Source organism: Ixodes scapularis, unplaced genomic scaffold, assembly GCF_016920785.2.
Source record: "Ixodes scapularis isolate PalLabHiFi unplaced genomic scaffold, ASM1692078v2 ptg000925l_1__unscaffolded, whole genome shotgun sequence".
Lineage (NCBI taxonomy): Eukaryota > Metazoa > Arthropoda > Arachnida > Ixodida > Ixodidae > Ixodes > Ixodes scapularis.
This window is the reverse complement of record NW_024610070.1, coordinates 186,345-209,981: the sequence shown is the minus strand read 5'-3', so window position 1 is coordinate 209,981 and position 23,637 is coordinate 186,345. Positions and strand designations below refer to the sequence as shown.

At 44.3% G+C, this 23,637-nt stretch overlaps 1 protein-coding gene across 1 annotated transcript in view; it reads right to left on the bottom strand.

Annotated features, from left to right (window-relative positions):
- Window positions 1-5,306: 5,306 nt before the first annotated feature.
- Window positions 5,307-23,637, bottom strand: part of LOC120842106 (adhesion G protein-coupled receptor L2-like) — a 34,561-nt gene continuing 16,230 nt past the window's right edge. The window contains exons 4-8 of the mRNA XM_040213131.1: window positions 23,142-23,250; window positions 16,304-16,508; window positions 14,074-14,247; window positions 7,314-7,529; window positions 5,307-5,550 (exon numbers count right to left, since the gene is read on the bottom strand). Coding sequence (XP_040069065.1) covers window positions 5,307-5,550; window positions 7,314-7,529; window positions 14,074-14,247; window positions 16,304-16,508; window positions 23,142-23,250 — 948 coding nt within the window. The remainder of the gene's footprint in view (window positions 5,551-7,313; window positions 7,530-14,073; window positions 14,248-16,303; window positions 16,509-23,141; window positions 23,251-23,637) is intronic.

The following is a 23,637-nucleotide window of genomic DNA, read 5'->3' as shown; positions in this document are numbered from 1 at the left end:
CTCCCACGCCAGACACTTACCACCTCTCCTTATGGGACCAAATAAAACCTTAATGAAAAATACACCAGACAGTCCTGGTGTGACATCATAGAATCCTGGTGTAACACCAGAAGATCTGGTGTGCCCACCAGCAATGCTCGTGTATCGAGCACACCAGCCTGTTGTGCCCACCAGCAATAATGATGTATCGAGCACACCAGCCTGGTGTGCCCACCAGAAATGCTGGTGTAGCCGCACACCAGCCTGTTGGGCATACCAAGTGAGTCTGGTGTCACACCACAAGAGCTCATGTGCCCAACCAGGCAGCCTGGTGTGCACACCACGCAGTTTGATGTGACACCTCGTCCGCGAGCGTGTTTTTGATTAGTTTGTGTAACGCTCCTTCACCCGACGTGGTGCCTCGTTTCCTCCCATCTTAATCGTCGCCGGAGACCCCGCGACGGGCTCCTTTGTGAAGAAGTGTACGCCTCGTCCCCAGCACTTTCCCGGGCGGCTTTGAGCAGCGTGGGGCGCTCGCCTCTTCGGGCTTTCTTTTTCCTTTTTCGCGAGTATTCTTGTTGAAGTTTGAGAAAATAAAAGTCTTCTTTGTGAGTCCAAGCCGAAACGATGTGTTGGTGCGCCTTCCTGACTTCCGACGAGCTAAAGATATTTCGACAAGGTCTGGGTAGGAAAACAGCAGAGAAAGCTAGTAATTAATACAGTTTTTGGTGCAGAAATTCGGAAATTAACGGCAAGATCATGCCTACTACGGGCCAGGAGAGTGTCGACCGCCTGAAGCGGAAGAGGACCACCCTGCGAGCCGTTACAACAAAGATCATAAACGAGATTGGCGTCCTACTGGCCACGGATTCAACCGGCATCGCTGAGCTCGAAGAAAGATTTGATATTCGTCCACTTAAGGGAGGCTTTCCTGAAAGAGCTGGACAAGGAAATTGAGCCATCTGTCAAATAGGATACCTTAGAAGAGAAGATAACTGGCGCGGAGGGGTACGTGGAACGGATAAGCGTAACTAAGACACGAGTCAGCCGCAAGCTGAAAGGCCAAGAATCGCAGGACGACAGGGCGTCCGGTTCTTCGACGCAGGGCAGTGGCTCCGAACAAGCTCCAGTTGATCACGGCCGATTTCCACAACAGTAAAGCTTTCAAAGCTTTACTGTTACAATTGTTTTGCTTTTTTGAATAAAGTAATTATGACAGCAGCGTTATTGTCAAACTTAGCACTGTACACTTTTTTGTGAAAGGCAGCACCCAGTCAACAGGTGCTCTGTTATTACACCACATCAAAACCTGATGTCTCACTAGAACACCAAAACCCTGTCACACCAAAACACCACGGTCCTGATGTCACACCAGAGCACCATATCGCTGGTTTGAAATTCTCCCAAATAACATCTCTGAAAAAGTCTGGTGAATCATAAAGTTACACCAGCCCTCGGCCTGGTGTGTTTTTCACTAGGGGACTGTCATGCTCATAAGGTACAGAACAAACAAGTAACAATTTTTACTTGATATGGTTAATGCGCTTACTTAGAAAGCAAAAAAATGGCGCTACAGTGTGCCCAACCTTGAGTAATACTTTGACATGGCTCTACGCCTCCGCGGAACATATAGCACGAAAGTTTCCCTGCAGAGTATACCCAGCCACTCGGGCATTGTCGGCAACGAGGCTACAAGGGAGCGCAACGATTTCCACCCCTTGCACGCCATTCCTGTTGAAGTGTCGTTGCTGCCACAAACGACAGAAGCACCATGCTGTACTACCGATTTGAGGCTGTGAAACCGCACAAGAGGGAATGTAAGCACCGCCTGAAGGAATCGTAGGGTCCCGAGCCCAATCCAATCCCATCGGGCCACTTCAAAGCGAGGCAGACAGTGATACTACGAAAAATACTTACGTGCGGAGCAACAAACGCCGTAGACACTTCAACCTTTTGAAACGAGAACTCCGCTGAAACTGAACCCAGACTACAAACCAACGGATAAGATATGCCAACTCTGCAAGGGCTAAAACACACTAACGAAACGTCAGTATTTAATATGGAGATGCGACGCCTTGGCGGGATATCGAAGAGATGCCTAGGTCGACTTAAGGTCTATTCACACGATGGGTCTTGTCGCGAAATCTTGGGTCCCGAAACTAGGTTTCGGGAATCAAATTCCCCATCTGATCTCGACCGAAACAGCGGCGCGCCCTGAAAAAAGTGGCGCGTGTTCCTCGCTTCTGGAGCAAGTTTTCTCTGAAACCTCATCGAGGCCTGTCAATCACCCGAACGAGAAACGCGGACACTGCCAATGGCCGCTCGACTTCGCTATGACGTCTGACCTTCGAGGAGGAGCGAGCTTTTGGAGGCGTCTGATTTTTGGCCGATTTCCTATCCGAGCCAAAGCAAAAAAAAAAAAGAAGCATGGCGAGCGACAAGTGGAGAAGCATAGCTTACGGGCGATGAATTTTGGTCCTACTCGGTTGCAGGTTTGTGAACGGCGCCTTAGCAGTGTGAGTTGATGGCGCGGTGCAGATTCGTCAACAGTCGCGACGAGTGCAAGCACCGGATATAAACATGATGGCTGGCGATAACTTTCTTTACTAGCGGTGCAAAATTTTCCGAAATGCTTCGAGATTATCCGCCTGTTTTTTGACGTTTGCGGTTTTTCCCTGGTGTGGCAAGACTAGTAAACCCAGTGAGCCGAATCTGACGAAGTCTCTTGAGTGGTATTATAAAACTGACTGTCTCTTCAACTGTGTGTACTTCATATCATTTTGATGCGAAACGCTTGGTATTTCCGGTGCAGAGTACAGCATTTGGCGAAATTCTCGTGAGTCAATACGTCACAGGTTTCGCACGTAAAACTCCACGTGTGAACAGGCTGCTTTCGCGAAATCGGAGTTTTGCTAAACTGTGGCGCGTTGAAAAGATGCATCGTGTGAACAAGCCTTTAGGTTCAGGCACGTCTTCTACCCACGAGAAATGGGTCCGACCCATCGGTGACTCCTAAAGAAGATCCTGAAGCCTGGAAACGCTACTCGACTACGTTGACGCCACTGGTCTCTGTGACAAAACATAGAAAGGATTGGGGATGAGGAAAAAATTCTCACCAGGGCGGCGATCACTCCGCTGCATTTACCTATATATTATTCCGGGCCAATAAGCATTTTCGCACACACACGACGGCACACCATTAGTAGGTCAGTTGTCTTAAATACCTCAGTGCCACGTAGATATCGCGCATCGTTAGTCGTGTATCAAAGAATCTGTCTAAGCCCACAGATTTTTTTTTTTTTTTTCAATTATATTAATGGTCATACACTCTTTTCCTTCCGCTATCCTTCTTTATGAAAAACAAAATAAATAAATATAAATGTTTTTGCCGTCATTTATCGTATGTCGACAATCATATATTGGTTTAAAATGACTTACAGATAGCATTCCGTGTTTTCGAGGCTTGTGTTTTGTAAATTTGTAAGGCTGCTTATTCTTTGATTTAATTTTTGCCGAAAATTTCGGTTTTAATTTTCCAGTCTTCCCAACAGATTTCAAATTTAAAATAGGAATGAAAAATATCCGCACGTAAATAGGCCATTAATTCTTATGAACTTAGCTCGTTTCATATTATTAAGGTAGGATATTTGGTTCAACGCACTAAATATATTTAGTGCAAGGGGCGGTGGAGAACCTGAAAAAGAGAGAGCTATTTTTTCAGTTGCATTTTACATAGGTGCCCTTTCCATTCGCGGGGCCAGTGACACGCACATCACGTATTATAAATATCTGGGTCTTCATCAAACCATCAACTTAAAAGGGATCACTCAGATGAATTAAAACATATTTATGGCAAAGAGTACGCCAAGTTTTCTGTAGAGGAAGCGTAAACAGATTTCCTGCATAATTATATTATGTCTCAAACTGGAATAGGCTGCAATCGTGTTGTCCCCTTAGGCAATGTTAGCTTAAAAAATAATTGGAAGGAGTGTAATATAGGGATTTATAGCATTTATGTATGTTGATATTTCTTTTTAACACCAGTATATTTGAACTACGAAAGCGAGCGAAACTTTCTGAAATTGAAGGCGGAAAATACTTCTAACACTGTTTTACGATATTCGTTCATGTGCTCCAGAGATTAGAAAATCCAAAGATTAGAATCTTTATGTTAGGCTTTATGCAAAATTAGAACACCATCGAACTAGAAACCGTCTACCTATTCAGCCCCTTCTATTAGAATTATTTTATGGTATTCACAAGAGGAATTGATTCGTCCGTTAACGTGTATACAGCGCACGGTGTCGGTCTATATGGATAATTATAAAGGAACTGTTATAAATCCGTAAGCCACTCCTGGTACTTAAGAATCAAGTGGCAGAGGATAGTTAAGTTTTTTTACCCATTATGACGTTTTCCATTTTTTTCCTTGTATGTGTCAATTCCTTTATGCCTGTAACTGAAATGTTTAGTTATATCTTGCACAGTCAGTTGTCTGGAGCTCTACAAGATATTCATGAACACATAAATCACACCTTACGCGCGTTAGAAGTATTGTCATTTAATCAGTTTCATACATGTGTGATAATAACAAGTAATTATTATAGTAGAACATTTAAACAAGAGGTAAGAAAAAGAAACTTGCGGCGTACAGACAGGTTCAAGGTCCCTAAGATACAAACAAACTATGGAAAAAAGTTAAAACGACACTATGTCCCTTCGATGTTCAACTGTTTGCCAGAATCTTTGCTGAACTTGTCCTCCTTTCGTGCGGTAAAACGAAATGTAAGAGAATGGTGCCTCACGCTCGCGCAATAATAATTAAATAATTACTTGGTGCGTATTCGTTGTCCAAATGCCTACATTGCTGTTGTTTGTTTGTTTTGTTTCTCCAGTGTTCAATGGTGTCATGGTATTTTGTTGTCTGCCTGGTCCCACATACAAGCATCTTTGCTTTCGTGGGCCAGCACGCTTACACCTGTATTTTTTCAAAGCTAATAAAGATATTATTATTATTATTACAAAGCGCAGAACTACTCGTATAGGTAGCTAGGATGACGATCCAATCTCACAGCATGTATTTTCACAGGAAGCGCTTCTCCAGAATTTTAGCTTACTGCACGAAGGTCACTTGCCGTATCCGAAAACGTAGTAGCGAAGGTATCGCTTCCTCCACGTGTTGAAGACAGTGACCAGGAGGAAAGTGATGTGAAAGCCCTCCAGGAGCATCCACGAGAACGCAGCCAGAAAGAAATAGTGGAGCAGACCGGCCACCACGGAGCACAGGGTCTGAGTGAGAGAAGAGACGAGGCTTCCTTCAGAGTCCTTTATTGGCACTTCTCTTTCTCGGACAAGGCGCGCCGCCCAAGAAACTTGGCCCCCGGCAGGGTCACGCCGCCAAATTCGCAGAGCACGAGCAAAGTGCACAATACAAAACAGAAGTCTTTGCAGACTTCCGTGATGTCTACCTTGTCCTGCGTCTGGTCCAAACCGAGCATCAGGACGATTTCGGCTATGAAGAGGCTGATGCACAGGTTCAGATGAATGGACGTTCGGGTATTTCGCAGCGACCTAGAAAATGGGAGAAGCGACCAGTGCTTATTTAACGACCCTAGAGGTGTCAAAAAAACGTGCGCTTTAGGATAAAGAAATGTCCTTCAGCGCAACAACTTGCTTTGTAGCGGTTGCATTTGGCATGAGTGGAGAGTTGGGGAAAGCAGCCGCGAGTGAAAGCCGTCGCTATAGTAGTCTCAATATAGATTTACAATGGACATAGATCTGTTAAGGCTAATTGCATAAACTCAAATAGCTCATCTCCGGTGATGGTGGAAGACAGTCTTGTTACACCACTTCGAAAGGGGCAAACTCGCCCTTAGAACTATTTGAGTGCAAGAATTTAGCTTCACTGCTAGCTCTATATTTCTTATTTATTTCAGCATCTGAACATTTCATTACCACTCTTTTTTCAGCGTATTTTACTATACTATATTATACTATACAATGCAACGTTGGAGCTTGTATTTTTTTTTCAAGGAATTGTTTCGAAAAAAGAACTATTGAATGTGCACCAATCACCCCCCCCTCTTTCCCCCTTATCGCTTTTAACCCATTAACATAACTCATGAAGGAGAATACAGCGATCAGTGAAACATCATCTCCACAGTAGTTAACGGGTTATTTTAGTGCTTTATGACATTGATTGAGCAGGACGGCAATAAATGATATCTTGTAAAGCAATCAAGGCAGCGTAGATGTTTGAGAATAAAAAGCAACACATGGTTCTGTTTAATATATGTGTGGTCTTGCCGCCGATGCCTATTCAAAAATGCCTAAAATATATCATTTATAACTTTTAGAGTACTCGATAAAATATAAAAAAAGTCAATCGTGCCTTTGACGTTAATAATGATTTTATTCCGGACAGATATTTAAGCCCGATTAAGATTTAAACACGTGTACACACGTGCCATATTAGTGATAATATTTTAAAATATGAAATACTACTACATAATAAATAAACAAACGTATTTCTTTAGAATCGTTAATTGGCGTCTCCTGGCATCTGTCATTTGGTTGCCTAATACAATCATTAGTTCAACATTTTTATATATAGTAGGCGCGCCCACGCCAAGTGTATGTCGATTAAACCTTATAGAAGAAAACAATAAACGTCAATTTATTGCGACGAATAATGTCAGCAATAATCGCCACAACTAAACAAAATTCCCATATAAAACATTAAGGTATCACGGGAGCCGTGCAGCCTTATGGCATATCCTAATTCCGCCTAAGGAAGATTACGTTTCATTGGTGATCGCGTAATCACGGTAATCAGATCTATGGTCTTGTCGTTGCCTTATTCAGCAGAATGCATCCTGCGAGAATCAACGATTGTTGCGTCGACCCAGGCATAGCTATGGCTTGTTTTACAATAAATTCGTCCAGCCCTTGAGGAGGTCCCAGAGCCGCGAAATAATATAAACATTATCTGTAGCGTGTTAAGAAAAGAGTAGAAGCCTCTCCCAAAAATGCGTCTTGCCACGAATAGCGGTTTCTTTCTTTCCACACGCCTCCTCCTCAGAGTTCACTCTCTTAATGCTGAAGAGGTGGAGGACTTCGTGGCAGGAGTGTCGTGCTTTTCTTATTCATCAAAAGACTTTAAACAACGCAATCTGCCTGGTTTCAGAGAACTCCTTCTGTGATGATTCAATATCCTACACCACGGTGCGGGAGGTTGGGTCATCCCAAGAAGCACCAATTCCAAGAAAAACGATTCATAGGCAAAGCGTGACTCATTTACTACCTATAGCTCCACCGTGTATTAAAGTATTTACCTGAAGCATCCGAAGACCGCAATGCAGATGGCCAGGCAGATGACCGACACGCTGCAGCCGACCAGGGTGATAATCTTGAGGGACGTGCCTGTCAGCGCTTCGTCGAGGACTCCGTTCAAGTCCATGAGAACTCCGAAGTTGGAAAGATGTCGACACAGGCAGATCACGTGCGTGCCATTCCGAGATCCCACCTCGCAGCCCTCTGGACTCCACTCACTGCGTTTCGAATACATCCAGTAAGTATCGCAGAACCCGTGTCATCCTAAAACAAATTTATGGCAGTGACTCTAGTGTGATTATTGGAAAGGTACTGGCGAGCTGGACAGAATAAACGATAGCAAATCCTGGAACAGGGGAGAAAAACAAATCTCCAAACAGAACTACGTCTAGATGGCTGGTGCGCGCTGAGAAAAATCCGCCTAGTCCTGCTATCGAACCGATGACAAATCGGTCCCTGGTTCGTTATCAAAACTAGGTGGATTTTTTCAGCGCGCACCAGTCATCTAGTTGGCTGTCGAGATTTGTGTTTGTCCCCTTGTTCCCTTTCTTCCCCCTTTCCAAGGGTGATTAACGTTTATTCTGTCCAGCTCACCTGCACCTTTGCATTAATTGCATTAAATCATAACACTTAAAGTCGACCCGTTCACCCTCGTTGGTGTTAGACTGGTGGCAGCTGATAAAACCCGTTTGCTCTACTCTTGGTTAGCTCAGTTGGTAGAGCGCTTCACTGGAAATGGAGAGGTCCCTGGTTCGATACCAGGACCAGTGGGGTTTTTCAGCACGCACCTGTCATTTAGTTGTGTTTAGAGATTTGTGTTTTTCAAATGTTTCCCCTACCTCCCCTTTTTCCTGAGATTATTAACGTCCGCAGGGTTTTGATCACACCTTACAAAATGTTTATTCTTAGAATACGTTCTAGTTCAGTAAATCTCGGTGCAATAACTTAAGTATCAATACTCATACCACGACATTTGACGAAAAGGTCATTGGTTGTCGTTATTTTCACAGGGTCGCTTACGATATCCAAAGAAATTGCAGCGCCACCCTTGAGGAAGGCACCCTTGAGGAAGAATACATAGATATTCTTCCTTCGGCCGTAACAATTTTGAGTGTCGCTTTTGCGTCTCACCTTTGAACCGAGATACAACCGAGAAATACTTAGTATATTTTGAAATCCAACTAACTGCCATTGCAGACGTGTGGCAAGCTGGGCGAATTGGTGTAATGATACGGTGAGCAGTATAGAGCACAGAAAGACAAGAACAGAGAAAAAGACGATGCACGACACACAAGCGCTGACTCGGAACTTAATTTATACACAAACAGTAGATAAAATGTACTGAAAGTCACTCTGTGCCGGAGCTTGATCGACATACACTACACAGCACCATCTAACTAATATGTCTTTCCCCATCGTCATATATAAAAACAATGTTTCCAATTGAAGCACTGTCACCAATCCGTGGCTAATGCAGCGGTCTCCCAAACTAATATTACAATCCGCTTTCAAGATTTTGCGAGTCGTCTTGTCTTAATAATGTCCAATTATTGCTGTGCCGTTAAGGATTGGAGAACACGTGCAGGTATAGCAACTTAAGGGGAGACAACTGCCCACCGTAGATTTTAGTGAACGATCAAGATCGAGAAGGAGGTCATTCAGGATCCGGCCTGATTTACCCAAATAGCTTCTACTAGTGCCTCTAAATTAGCTACGCTTTTAATTAACGACACTTCCCCATATTCTGGCTTAATATCATGGCTGCAAGTTATCTGAAGCTTTATCTGAAATCACAGGAAACGTTTTTTCGCCCTCCATAAATGTTCAAACAGTTCGCGACAGAGCAAAGCAATATTAAATGAGCTTCCTAACAGCAAATCTATTGCTGAGGAAGTCGCACTTTTGAAGCATGACGATCCGCAGTTGCGTCTGCTGTGCACAAGACTCAAGATGGTGGCGCCCACAACAATCTCAGGGAACAGAGTGTCGATGCTCTAAGCGCAGCTAATTTAATGGTTCTAGCTCCTACCACGCACTATGGGGATTTCGTACAAAACGCCAGTTGAACACGACACGTAGCGGTGTCTATGGCGCTTCTGGCACGTGAATTTTTGAAGGTCTCTCGCTCTGGAGCGAACCTTGGAGCAAATTTACGGCAATCATTCGGGAGCCGAAAACACCATGGGAACATTGTACCTTTTAGCTACTCTTGTAAAATTTTATAATGTTTTGTGCATATGTAAATCAACCTCCATTCGCATCTGGTCACCTCTTGGTTTCGAACGAGGTGGTGGGTGCCATGGTGCGTGAGTTGAAATGGAGTCAGCAAAGAAAGCTAAAGATCGCCAGAAACGAATGGCAATTGTTTTATATATGCAAAAAACATCGCATAATAAAAAAAATCGCCAAACGGTACGATGTGGCCATGTTGTTTTCGGCTCCCAATAAAATGGCGAAAATAGGCTCCAAGATTCGCTCGATAGCGGAAGACCTAAAAAAAGCCGCGTGGCTGAAACACCATTTCCTCCCCTATCTGTTGTGTTCAGCTGGCGCTGTGTGCAGAACCCCACTAACGTGTGGTCCAACCTATTCGGACCAAATAAGCCGTGTCTTGGATGACCGTCTTCTCGAGCATGATCGTTCACTGAAACCTACGGCGGGCAGTCACTGTAACACCTGCTCGTCTTCTACGATTCGCAATGGTACAACAATAATTGGACAGTGTCGAGACAGGACCACTTGCGAAATTTTGGAAGCGCATTGTATTATTAGTGTGAGGAACCGCAGCCTTAAACACCCATCAGTGACACTGCTTTAACCAGAAATCTTGCTTTAGATAGAACTAGGGCAATTATTAAGCTACGCTTTACAGTAAGGACACTTCAGTCGTCTTGGTGCTTAAAACACTAACAATCAGTTGTCTGAAGATCTATCAGGAATCGGAGGAAACGGTTTTACGCCCTTCGTAAATAGTTTAAACAGTTCACAAGAGAGCCACACGATGTAAATTGAGCTCCGTAACACTGTATTCAAATCTGTGGAAGTCTCATTTGTTGATTGTGATGATCAACAGTTGTGTCTGCTCTGCTCTAAGCATTAGGCTGGAGCCTCCCACGGAGAACAGAGCAGCGCTAATCTATTAGTCTTGTTACATGGGCACACTTAAGTGCAGTTAGGCTAAGCCACAGTTACACACAACATTTGCAGACAACATTATTCGCCTATGCAGTCAAAGCTATGGGCCCACGCACGCTTGAGCACCTTGAACACCTATCAAACCTGACCAAGCGCACTCTTTACTTCTTTTTAAATAGCTGTCCAAGAGTATAGCTAGGTAACTGTGGTGACGCGTAACAGCAGGTTAAGGTGAGTTAACTGCGGTTAAGGGTGCCCGTGCAACACCGCTATTCGCGACTCCAGCAAAACGAATGACACCTAGCGGGAAAACACTGAGCTGGCCGGAACAGGTCCTTTTGCGATTTCTGCTCGTCGCTTGTGGCCTCCGTGTTTCCATGTTGTCGGAGGTTTGCGCGACAGAACAGCTCTACCGGTGACTGTGTCGTAACCGTAGTATCGCCTTGTGACCCAGGTTGCTCTGCACGCGACCTACGTAACCGCGCGAGCCAGACATTCTGCGTTTATCAATGTTCATCAGCACCGGGGAAGGACAGTGGGCAGTCCTCTCCTCGTTTCCTTGAAGAACGTCAAGTCTCTGGAAGTTCGCTTACCCCGACACATCACCGCAGGTTCGAAACATGGAAGATAAAACGCGAGGCAAGCCATTTTGAGTCGAATGCTTGCTTGCTTGTGCCGCAGCGTTGTGCGTTGAGCTGGCACATGGCACGAGACGACCTGGATTCGACCGCCATATTTACCCGATAGTGGCGTCTTCCATAGGTCGCTGGAGTCGCGAATAAGCGTGACCCATGTCCTGGCTTTATAGTCCGTTGCAACCTAAGAACGAAGGGCGAGGGTAAGACGGGCCGGGGAGGAGGAAGCAGACGGAACGCTGGAGAAGAGAGGGGGAAACCTCCTTCCCTCTTTAGCGTTCCGTCTGCTTCCTCCTCCCCGGCCCGTCTTACCCTCGCCCTTCGTTCTTAGGTTGCAACGGACTATAGATAGGACAATGGGGAAAAACATACTAATTATATGATGTTGTATAGAGTATGTCATGCCCTGGCACAGCATGCATTTTAGTTCGTTCTCCTCTTCCGTTTGTATACAAATTCAGTTCCGAGAACGCGCTTTTCTGTCGTGCATGTTCCTTTTCTCTCTCCTTGACCTTTCGTACGTCATACAGTTCACCATTTCACTGCAATTTCCCATTTATGGCTTGTAGGCAATCTATAGGAGTCCTGATTACTAAGTCTCCAATAGAACGCGTAGAGATAAAATAATGTAATTTCCAGCGAACACAACTTTGATTACGGACAAAATAATAATATTGAGCTACGCAACCTAAAATCTTTAAATTATTAAAAACCATGATGAATATTAGGCTAAATAAGTTAAGTAAACTATCTGCGTAGTAAATGGAAAAGGAAAATCTGGTTTAATCTTTGACTACGTGTGCAATACTATTTAAATATAATAGTACGATGGTTTTACTGGGAATAACATTAGTTGATTTTATTACAGCTGTTGTTTTTTCGTTTTTTTTAATTGCACATATCACCAGAACTCAGCGGCGCCTTTGGCAACAGGACTGTCGTCAGAACCTCGAGCATCGAATACCGAATTTGACGGAAATCTTATTTCTTTTTACATTTTTAAGTTGCAGACAACTTCTTTGAAACTCGGTTAAACATTTACCTTTGAATGACTAAAACTAAATACATTAGTAATATGACATATAAATAATAATATTGCGTTCGCGTTTCTTATTATTGCAATTTCACTTTTGTCCTTTTGATAGGAAATTGAAATTGAGATTACTCAGCTGAGAGCACTGCCAATAAGTTCCCGAGAAGTCATTCGGTACCGTATGTAATTTTTGGGGGATATGTAACTTTTTTTTCACGAATCTAATTGGAAAAAAGATTTTTCCTCACTGGAAAAATGTATTTATCTTTCTGTGTAACATGGTTATTAGTCTCGCAGCCTCGTTACGAATTCATTTGTGTTACTGTAAGGATGCGTGAACGGATAAACTGTTGCCGGAAAAGTACTAGTGATTTCAGTAGCTTCCGGTTTTAAGAATAAGGTATATATTTAATACAAACAATCCCGGATTCATGCGTGTTCAGCATTCAAATATGTTCTGTTTGCATTACACTGTGAATCTGTTGCACAGTAGGTGACATTGCACACATGGCGTCTACCGTGAATGCTCTTCGTCATTAGCATTTTTAATTGTTTGCTGTAAAATAACCGTCCATTTTATTCCGTTCTAATATTAGGAGTAACAGAAGTAATTCCCTTTTTAAAAACACTGATAACAAATGGTCCCGGCGAACAATAACACACGATACCGACCTACGAGGGGCGCTCATAAAGTTTGTACTATTATTAGATGAAGCAAGAGAGCAGTGATCAAGAGCGTTGGTGCCCAGCTTAGTTCATTTCCACATTTGTTCCTGATAAAACGTCAAAGCTCACCCCACCAATTGATGTGCTGGGGGATACAATGATTGCAGAAATCCTCATTTTCGCTCACGAGGAACTGCTTTACCCAGATAATAACCTTGTCATCGCCCTAGGAAACACTTCCCACGCAATAGGTCATTTACGAGAGAAAGAAACTAAAAGTCACAGGTTGCCGGGGCGCAGGAATACGAGGAGAAAAGCAGACTGTCACGGCTTAAAGAATCTGCATGCGTGTGTCTGCTGTGGACAATCAGCTTGTTCGTTGTCTTGTAACGAACGCACTCCCCTTGTCAGCTTCCTGTGACACTTGAGGTCCTTTCCTAACTTAGTCAGGTCACCCAATTTCCGGCGGTTTGGCCTTTACGGGAGTAATCTGTCTATGGTGTTGGGCCGGAACTTCTGCTACGCTTTTCTAAGTATAAGCACCAACTACGAACAACAACATTTAATCGCTCGCGATTGCTGCTCAGCGCTCGAAGTTGAGAGACATGAATGCGAGATTTGCTTGCTACCTTGACAAACAAACTGACAATCCAAATTTGCATAGTTATTCACTTCAAAAACATGCTATTTTCATGAAAATAATGCAATTAATGCAAAGGCACAAGCGAGCTGGACAAGAATGCTATTTTTACTTCTTTTCTTCACAAAATGAAGAAACATTAAACAAAGTGTATGTCAACCATCGTCCTAACTGTGTCTTATTTTGTCGGTGTTCCCCTTAGTACTTTTTCATGAAATCAAGCTATCGTTTGTTCTTTTAGCTTTACCTTGCTCTCGGCTATTGACTCGTGTATGTATGTTTCATAGTCTTTATGAAATATGTTGCTTTATTTATTATCGCACACAAGAAAAAACGTCGCTATTTTAAAGAATGTAAAGCTTTATTTATTATCGCAGACAAGAAAAAACGTCGCTATTGTAAGAAGTTTTATTAAGGAACTCACTGGTAATTGTTGAAAGGAGGAAATATAATACATTTATTTCCCATCAAAACCATGGATGTGATCGCGAAACAAAACCAGGAAAGGTCTGCTTTCAGAAGCTCCCTCCTCCCTTGAAAGTATACAACTCAAGATCAGGTAGGCAGACGGTGCACTACGTACAATGCGCAAAGACACTCCACATAAAAACAAACACAAAAACCCGAATGGTATTCACCAAAAAGAAACTCACTTGAGGAGCGTGTCCCAGAACACGCAGATTGGATTTTCAGCCTCTGACTTCAGCATCGGCAGCGTAATCTCGACATTTCTGCTCAGTTGGAGTCCTTCGGATTCACTTCCTATCCGAATGCTGATCACGGGGGAGTTGAGTTCCTTCTTTAGCTGTTCTATGTCTTGCTCGTCTCTGGGTGGAAGAAATACATTTGTTATAGAGCTTAAAAAAAGAAAAATGAAAGCAGTTTACAACTCCCTGTAACGCCAAATTAGCACGCAGCTCTTGAGGAGGAGGAGGGGAAGGTACGGAGAGAAGACTATGCCCTTCCTCCTCTCCTGCTCCTAATGCAGTCATCTGGTCCACAGGCAAGTATACGCGCCGCTTCCATGATCTCTCTCTTTAACTCGCCCCTCATGCGTCCCCCCCACCTTTGTGATGGCAAACGCAGGAGAACACCCGCAATTCCTGCAGTGTATAAGTAGATGGGAACCGCGCGCACTGCCGAGCGAGGCCGCGTGCTCACGCAGCCTATCGTTCAAACAGCGACCAGTCTGTCCCAAGCAGACTCTACCACAGCTGAGAGGGATCTCGTAGACGACTTCCTTAACACAGTGCACAAACTGCTTGACATGCCTCATGTCACAGGGGCCGTTCCTAGATCCTGCGAACGTAGGGTAGCTGCCCTACGTTCACACGAACTTTCACAATCTGAAACGTGAAGGAGCAAAATTCAACGTTGACGTTGTCTTCACGGCCCCCTGCAAACTATCTAAACTCTGCGCAATGCCATTGGGACCAAACCTAGGAACGGCCCCTGTGACATGAGCCATGCCAAGCAGTTTGTGCATTGTGTTAAGGAAGTGGTCTACGAGATGCCTCTCAGCTGTGGTAGAGTCTACTTGGGACAGACTGGTGGCTGCTTGAACGATAGGCTGCGTGAGCACGCGGCCTCGCTCGGCAGTGATCACGGTTCCCATCTACCTATACACTGCAGGAATTGTGGGTGTTCTCCTGCGTTGGACAACACAAAGGTGGTGGGACGCATGAGGGACAAGTTTGGAGAGAGAGATCATGCAAGCGGCGCGTAGACTTGACTGTGGACCAGATCACTGCAGTAGTGTTGCGTCAGTGCATCTGACCAACAAATTTGTGTCCTGAACGCGGTGTGCACGTGGAGCGAACGTGGAGTCTACGCAGCGCATGATCTTATTGTTTTCTCATGCCGCTGTCAGAATTTTAATATTTTCTTTAATATTTATTATGGCCACGTGTTTTGCAACGTCCTTCTAGTGCCGCTGTTTCTATCTTTATTAGCATTTATCTCTTTTGAAAGAGAAAGAAGAGCTTGTGCTCGAGAGCTTTCGGATGACTGACGTAGATAATCAAGCTATGTCATTTATTCTTAAAAGTATCAACAGTGCAATGTTCAAAACTGAGATGACAAGGGTTGACAACTACTTGTGTTCCTACAGCCTGAAGCCGTAATCGGGAAAACGCTCTTGGTCGACTGTGGCTAACCGCGGTCGCTTGGTTACTGTCGCTTCACTATAGTTTACTGCTTCATCGGGAGATGTATATAGCAGAAGAGTTCCAGCTGAGCGTCTTGAGATTGCAGCTCGAGGCATATAGTTCCATTAACGTGGAAGAGGCTAGCGACGCGACGCGTTACCGAGTGACTCTTTATAATTCAGACACTCCGACGCAGTAACACGAACTCTTGCTCAAATTTATCCATTTTATATCTGTCTTTTATAAATAGCGCTTAAAGGCATTGTTTCATTATATATAACATCGCAATGCGTCTGGATGGCAGAGACAATTCCTAGTTACATAGTTTATCAAGGAAGACCAGTTGAATATATTCAGTTAGTTAGTGCGGTCGTGTATTATTACCGCGTGACGCAAGTTAAATCTTATCGCGTGTAAGGGGCACTGTGCTGCTGTCACGCATTAAAATGCAACATAATTTATATCGAATAGTATTATCTATATAGGCAAAAAAGCGTAAATCCTGACACAACGTTGTCGACGCGGAGCGCTCTCAGTCAAGATCGCGAGCTGATTCGCCCACCCCTCAATGTAATTACATGCAAACGACATTCAGATATCATATCCCTGCCTGTGACAGGGGTATAACTACCCGATTTTTAGGCGAATACGAAAGATAATTATATTTTAATTGTCACACGGAGCGTGGTTGGCACGGTCGCAATGCCCCGTCACCGGTTGAATTTTTCGGACTCACCCGTCGTCGTAGAGGAGCTTGTCCAGCCGCGGGAACTCCGTGAAAACGATGACGAGCGCCGTGCTGTCCCCATCGCTGGAGACACTGTTGGGTGCCAGTCCGATTTGCGCCGTGCTCTGCGTCAGGTTAAACACGGTGCTCCTCCTCGGAAGCATCACCGTCTGGTTCACAATGTTGGCCGTCGTACCGGACACGATGTTCATCTCTGCCATTGAGGAACACAGATGAATACGAGTTAGTGACAGCTTGAATCCGTAAGCTCGTTCCGGGCACAACGTGACATCATTTACAGCTTAAGAATTGCGAATATTTACATGCTTGCGCTTCCTTCGATGCTTCCATCGGCCGACTCCGTAATTCTATTGACTGAATGGCCATCGTGAGATTATCGCCACACTCTGCGGTCCTTAAGCCTCGGTTACACCAATAACACATCGTACAAAAGACAGCCTGGACACACTGTCTGAGGCCTTCCTTGTATGACCGCCCTGTTCCATTGGTCATAACATCTGTCTAGAGACGTCTTTGAAGCATACAGGCGTGTCAGTAGATAATGCTGCCAGCATGTCTGCAGTGGACACCCTGTCATTTGTAATCTGTAAGAAGCCTGGAGGGTTTGCTCTCCCGCAAAGCTCATTGAACAGCCAATCGCTGCAATATCCACAGGACGCTCGACGAATGACGGGGCTAGTAATATGTTTAGATCCAAAAGAACTGTCTGAGCTGTTGCACTGAACATGACGTATCACCGTGCTCAGTGACGCGACGCGGAACGTTTTTGCGGTGTAAACATATAATGAGCCCCGTCGTTCGCCGAACGCCCTTCGTGGACAGCAGCAAATGAGCCTTCCTAAGTGCTTGACGGGAGAGAAGACGCATCAGGCTTCTTAGAGTGTCGTCACTAGAGGCACGTCATGTTTCGGTTGCGGAGCTTCCTATGTCGATAATGCTTTGCGCCCGGGCGAAAAACAAAGTCTGGCGCTAACCGAATTGCAATTTAACAGGCGACGCGAGCGCCACGCGTGGCTGGCAGGACACTGGGAGAGCTGAGGGCGCCTCTGGTTTTGTCAGCTCCGCGTTTCACCCTTACGCATGTTCTAAGCCTAGGAGTTGCGACATTTACAGGCGCGTGGGCACAGGGAGGAGATGCCGTAGTTTTGGAATTTCCGCCGCGCTTATGGAACGAACTCCCATCTTCCTCGCGGTAACTCCACAATCTCTCGCCTATTTTTTTTTTTTTCGTAAACTGTCAGAACCTCCCCGATGTTAAAGTGAAGTTCACACACATGGTAATTTGACGAGAATGACGTGCCCGTGCGCGGCATAGCGCGGTTCAAAGCTTGTGGTTCTTATTTTCGGCGTCTTCCGGTGACCTGAAGAAGTGCCGTTTTTCTTCGTTGCTCTTGTAACCACTCGTAGACGCAGGTGCACAACACATCAGCTTTATTACGAATCTATAGGCCGATTGCGTCGGCCAGAGGGCACTGTGTAAAGGGACTTGTTAGGACTTGTTTTGAGTGGTAGAAACCTGGCCGCCTCAAACTGCCGCGCATGTAGAAGCGTGCCTCCTCTGGTATGGAAGGCGATCACGAGGAAAATAAAAAGAATCAAAATAGATTTTAACGCACCTGAAGCACAGGTCAAAGCTAAGACGCTAAGAGCTTGAGCCAAAAGACGCCGTTTCACCCGTTCCAAAATAAAATGAAAAAAAAAAAATTAGAGGCCTTTACAAATCTCTGTCATGCGAAATTAGAGCGCAGCTCTTGAGGAGGAGGAGGGGAGGGTAGGGACGGAACGAAGGGTATTTCCTTCCCCCTCCTCTGTACCCTCTCCTCCTCCCCTCCTAGTCTCCTCCTCCTCCATACCCTCCTCTCCTCTCCTTCTCCAATTCAGTTTCCCCACTAAATTTAGCGGGCAAAATGACGTCACATGACTTGGTGTAAAGTCCCCTACGAACTAATTCAGTTTCTCCGCTAGATTTAGTGGCAATATTGATGTCACGTGACCTCGACGCCAATTCAATTCCCCATAAATTTAGCGGAGAATTGGAGTGGTGTTGATATCACGCGACGTCAATTCTCCCGCTGAATCTAACAGAGAAACTGAAGTTCCCCGCTAAATTTAGCGGGCAATTGAATTGGCATTGAGGTCACGTAGCGAGGAATTGAATTGGTGTTGAGGTCACATGACGTCAATCTTCCCGCTAAATTTAGCGCGGTTACGCCGACGGCGGCACCGACAACGCTCAACATGGAAACGGGCGCCTAAGAGCTGCGCTCCAAAAAATAGCGTCTGGAAGTTAGTGTGACGTTACCAAACAGAGAGAAAAAACGTGTGCCCTAGCGGTGATGGCATCAATCTGGCACTTTCGATTGTCGCATGACGTTGAATCTACAGCGATTAGGGACGTCAAAAGCTGTTTTTCCCTTCTTCACCACTACACAAATGTAAAAAGCCTATCGAAGGCGCCACAAGTAGTGCAAGGCACAACCAGGTGAGCTTGTACTACCCAAAATGGGGCCGCCACAGTCTATTTAAAGCCTCGGCGCAGGAGGCGTATCCAGCTTCCAGAAGAACAGTTTTTTTTCTTTTTCCAGTGGGTTTTCTTTTCCCGATGGAATTTGAGGTCAGGGAAGGGAATGGGTGACGCATTGAGGGTGGCATCATTAAATGTCGGTTGATAGTAGAACTGACTTCATACCTACATGTTTTTTTTTATTAGTGTTTTTCAACTTCAAAAATAACATTTTAGTGAACCATACTTCACAAGCTGTATATTTTCGATCGATGCGAAGATGAACGTGCGAGATATCGCACGCAAGATGCCATGGCAGCATCTGCATGACTCCGTGAGTACCAACGTACAGAACCAGAACATGCAAAGGTTTTTACGCGAAGCCCACGGAGACAGGTGGAGTCATTGTCGCTCTTAATGTGCACCCAGCCACTCGACTTGCTTGCGTAGACTGCAGAGTTCCAACAGAGTCTCTAGTCTAAGTTTCACTATGCCTGCCAGAGCCGCTGCTCCTGCACTCCAATCCTGCAACTTCTCCTTAAAGCACCGAATCCGCCCCTCAGCGCCCTGAACGGCCACGAAATAAAACAATAAAATAACAAACTAAGTAAGAGTGACCCTGAGCGCGCTAACTTCGGAAAGCTGAGACTAACGCTGGCAGAGACAGCGCCTTGCTCAGTTAAAACACGCATAAGACCACCCTGCGCGATCATCGTGCGTAGTGGTTTCCCGTCAATCCGTAGTTTTCATCGTGAAACCCTATTATTACCCAGGTGCGGCAGGTAGTTCGCAGATGAGTGACGGTCTAATACATGTGTTTGTCCTGCAATTGGAATCTACCTACAGGGCTAGTCACCGCATCTTTCGATATTCCAGAACGTGCAGCGAACATCTGGCCTACGTTGTCCCCTCATACTGTAAGAAGGATCCCGGGCATCAGGTTGTCTGCAACGGCACACATCGGAGGCTACTTCAACGTTGCCGTAAACGAACACTTGGCATGCCTCTCGCGCTCATGTAATATGACGAAACCGAAGACAGTTAGCGATTTGCAGGGTCTTAATTAGTTCACCTGTGACCACAGGCGAACTAATTAATCTGCTTGACATTCTTAAGGTTTTGACGGCAGATGTGCAATCGTGAAACGTGAGGAACTGGTGACCCCTCTAGACACTTCTCAGGTTCACAAAGCCAGTATTTATGACTCTCGTCTGCTAGTCTGTCCAACTTAGCACGAAACTCATCGCCGTGTACTGAAGTATTTCATTTGCACAAAGTTTTTCGGTTCTTTTCTATTAAACTATGTAAACTATGCTTTCAGAAAAAAATAAATAAATTAAACTTCAACAAGTTTGTGCGCAAGGCTCTTCCTCGTAAGTTTCAAAAGTTGAGGAAGAGATCTCGCACGGCATGGTCTCCGATAAGCGTAGAGATACAATCAATATACTCTACATTGTACATACATACTCGCCGCAAGGATAATTGCGTCGGGGACATTCTTCCACTCCGTGGTATATAACAGCCAGACGACAGACACCGGCGAGGTTTCAATATCTTGCCCGTTGCCTTCACGTAAGCTAATCAACGTAGCGAGACGATTGTCTTTTATCTATATGGCTTTGATCGTGTTATGTTGAGTTTAACGTGTGTTCTGCAAGATTGCCATCAACTACTTTTTATTTTTATTTTTTCCCGAAATAAATATATTCCATTATTACACTTTTTAATTCAAAAGTTAACATGACACGTCTGGGCTCAGATTATTTTTCACTCACGTTTTAATTCGTCTGAAGCCATTTTGCTACCCGTGTCTTCCTTCTACGTTTGATTTGTATCAAGCGATAATTTTGTATTTCTCGCAAACTAGCCACAGTCCACAAGATTAACGCGAACGACGGCCAAGACCGGCTCGCTTTACCGGCACGATACCCATTCCCCGGAGTGTATACTACTTGCAATTCCAAAGGTTGTCGCACTCGCAGAAAATAAGAGAATTTCGTTATCATAAACATTCGTTTTTTTTCCCGCAATTTTAGTGCAGATCATTCGAGAGTCGCATTCATTCCCAGAAGAGTTAGTTTAAATTTCAAGGGATGCTGCATTTTACGAAAGAATACTAAGTTTCGTTCGATTCTAAATATTTATTTTTCTTGTTGTTTTGTCTATGTATTTTGAAAATGTGGTTCTTTATAGATATTGTTTAATATATAGCCTGCATAATGCCTAACGACGCAGCAGGTATTGTGTAAATATTATTAATCAATAACAAATCCGTGATGCCGAATTCACGATATCGCCTCAATATGTCTAATGAAGGGTAAAGGTTGGATATAAGGGCTGTGTTGGCGTTAGGCTGAGACCCGTGTTCAATTAGTTGGAACACAAACTTCAGCCGAACGCAGGAATCGTGTCAAATTTCTGCCTGGTGTTGCACTTCTTTAAGTCAAAGATTCGGCTCTACGGATTCAAGCGGGTGTGCAATTAATGAACGAACTAAGATCGTTCGGGCGACTGACTGATGGCTTATGTACCAATATCAAGCCAAAATCAAGGAACAAGTTGCAAATCATCGACTGTAATTCCGAGTCGCGTATTGTGTTGCCACAAAAAAAAAAAAAAAATAACGACTTTGGGTACGGTATTTTTCTTTTTCGGCGGGCCCACTACGAAAATGATGTACAGACCCTTTCTTCAAGGGCGCCGCCATCTTGAATTGTCGTCACTTCCATTATGGGCGAAAACATTGTTTTGCCGTTGCCACGCCAGTAGAAGACACTTAGGATATAAGCGTAACCGTCACACATTATCTTTTTGACTCCCCTTATTTTTTTACCAGTTGCAGGTTGAGACGTTTTAGTATTTTTTCGTCACCCATACTGGATACGCCTATTAGGTGCCTGGGGACGAGAGTACACAAAAAAGGCCTACATGTGAATTTTGCTGTCGAAACCAGGAGTTGCGTTTATACGCACGCGACCACGTGTTAAGCGCAGGCACTGACGCGCAACCTGATGAAATGAGTCCGCAATTAACGGCCTACATTAAAGGACAGCTAAACAGAACTGCTCGCAATTAGTCAGCCTCCTGAGTAGTTCTTCCCCTCCCCACCTCCCCCCCTCCTTCCTGCGGGAGGTTTGGTACGTCCCGTCAAATGAGTAGTTCACAGGAGGGCCGCTAGGTTAGCGCTTATTTGCCCTAGTTGGCGGGTAATTGCGTGGCGGAGTTGGATCTCAAAGCCCTTTACGTGATCGAAGCGCAATTTACAAATATGTTTAGTACGCTGAAGGCTCTGGAATGTTCACTACTGTTGTATGTAACGGCGACCTCAGTCTAATAGTGATAGCATAAAAGAGTTTGGAACGATTTTTGTTGAACCGGATCCCGATGAGCCATATGTTATTTACACAATTTATAAAAAAAAGGGGGTTCTTCATACAGCTGAATTCGAAAATAATTTACGGCCTTGTGTTTTATTGAGGTCATTATATTTATGCAATAACCTGTTATAGTTTATTCTGCCATATATATTCTTGAACCAAGGTAGTAAACGTAACTTCGCAGCTATGCGCTTCCGCCTGTTGGGTGGGTCAATGACCAGGCACGCTCAAACTTTATTTCTCCCTAAACCGAAACAAGACGTTCTTCACCACCCCCCCCCCCCAAAGTTCAACTTCACATTCTATTTTTCAATCAAGATAACGTCTGTTTTTTTTAGCATTATTTCACTTGCTTGAAGAAATATAACGTTTAGCTGTAAAAGAGTTTCCGCCTTGTTGAACTACTTGTAGTATTTGCTCATTCCTGACCGCCCTTGCACTGTCCGGACTTCCCTTAAAGCTTTTATAGAGGTGTAGCTTCCAAGAAAGTGGCGATGACGAACGCGTACAAAGTGACAAGAACATCGCGGCGTTTAGAAAGACCAAAATCTTTTCTTAAATAATATTGATGATGGGTTGAGAACAAAATAAAAAGAGCAGATACAAAAAAAAAGTTTACGTGAAACATTTGATAGGATGTGTATGCTTTTATTGGTCATCTATTTGACCCTAAAGGAAGAAGCATTCTCTGTGATCCATGACCAAGCAGAATGGAATTACCAAAGCAAATCTGCTTTGACAACCGATTGGAAGGCTCTTTGAGAGCCGATCGGTGATAAGTGCAGCAAGTCATGTTGCGGCATAGGATTGATGCCGATTGCAGTAAATGAGAAGAAGGAGGTTAAGTTTTTGTGTTTTTTTCGGAAGTTGTCGAGCGCGCGAGCAATATTTACCGTCGCCATATTTACCGTCGCAATATTTACCGTCACGAGGACAAAGAACTCACTGAAATTTTTGAAGGCGAGACTGCTGTCTTTGAGATCGATGGCGCTGAGGATGATTCCGGCAACATCCAAGGTCTGTAGGAGCGTCGTGGCACAACGGTATCGCGTTTGCTGCAATGGAAAATTCAAATTCCTTGTTCATATTTGCTCAATATTTTTTTATTCCGAAAAATTTACGAACCTTTTAAATAAGGTATATGTAATATGTCTCAATTTGCAATTCTGTGTCATAAACAAAATGCGCAGGGAGCCTACTTTACGTAACAATCAGTGGTTTCCGTTTTAACATCGCATTCTTCAGCTTTGTTTAACATACACATTTACATTTAACCTTTTTGTATCCATTGGTTTAGGAAGCTCCACAATAAATAATACGGAATGACATTACTTCCTAAAACTAATGTTAAACAGCCTGCTCCAACTCAGGCACCAGTTGCTCTACGTTTCATTTTGATATGACCTAACAGTGTAGTGAATATCCATGTTGGTTTGACCGGT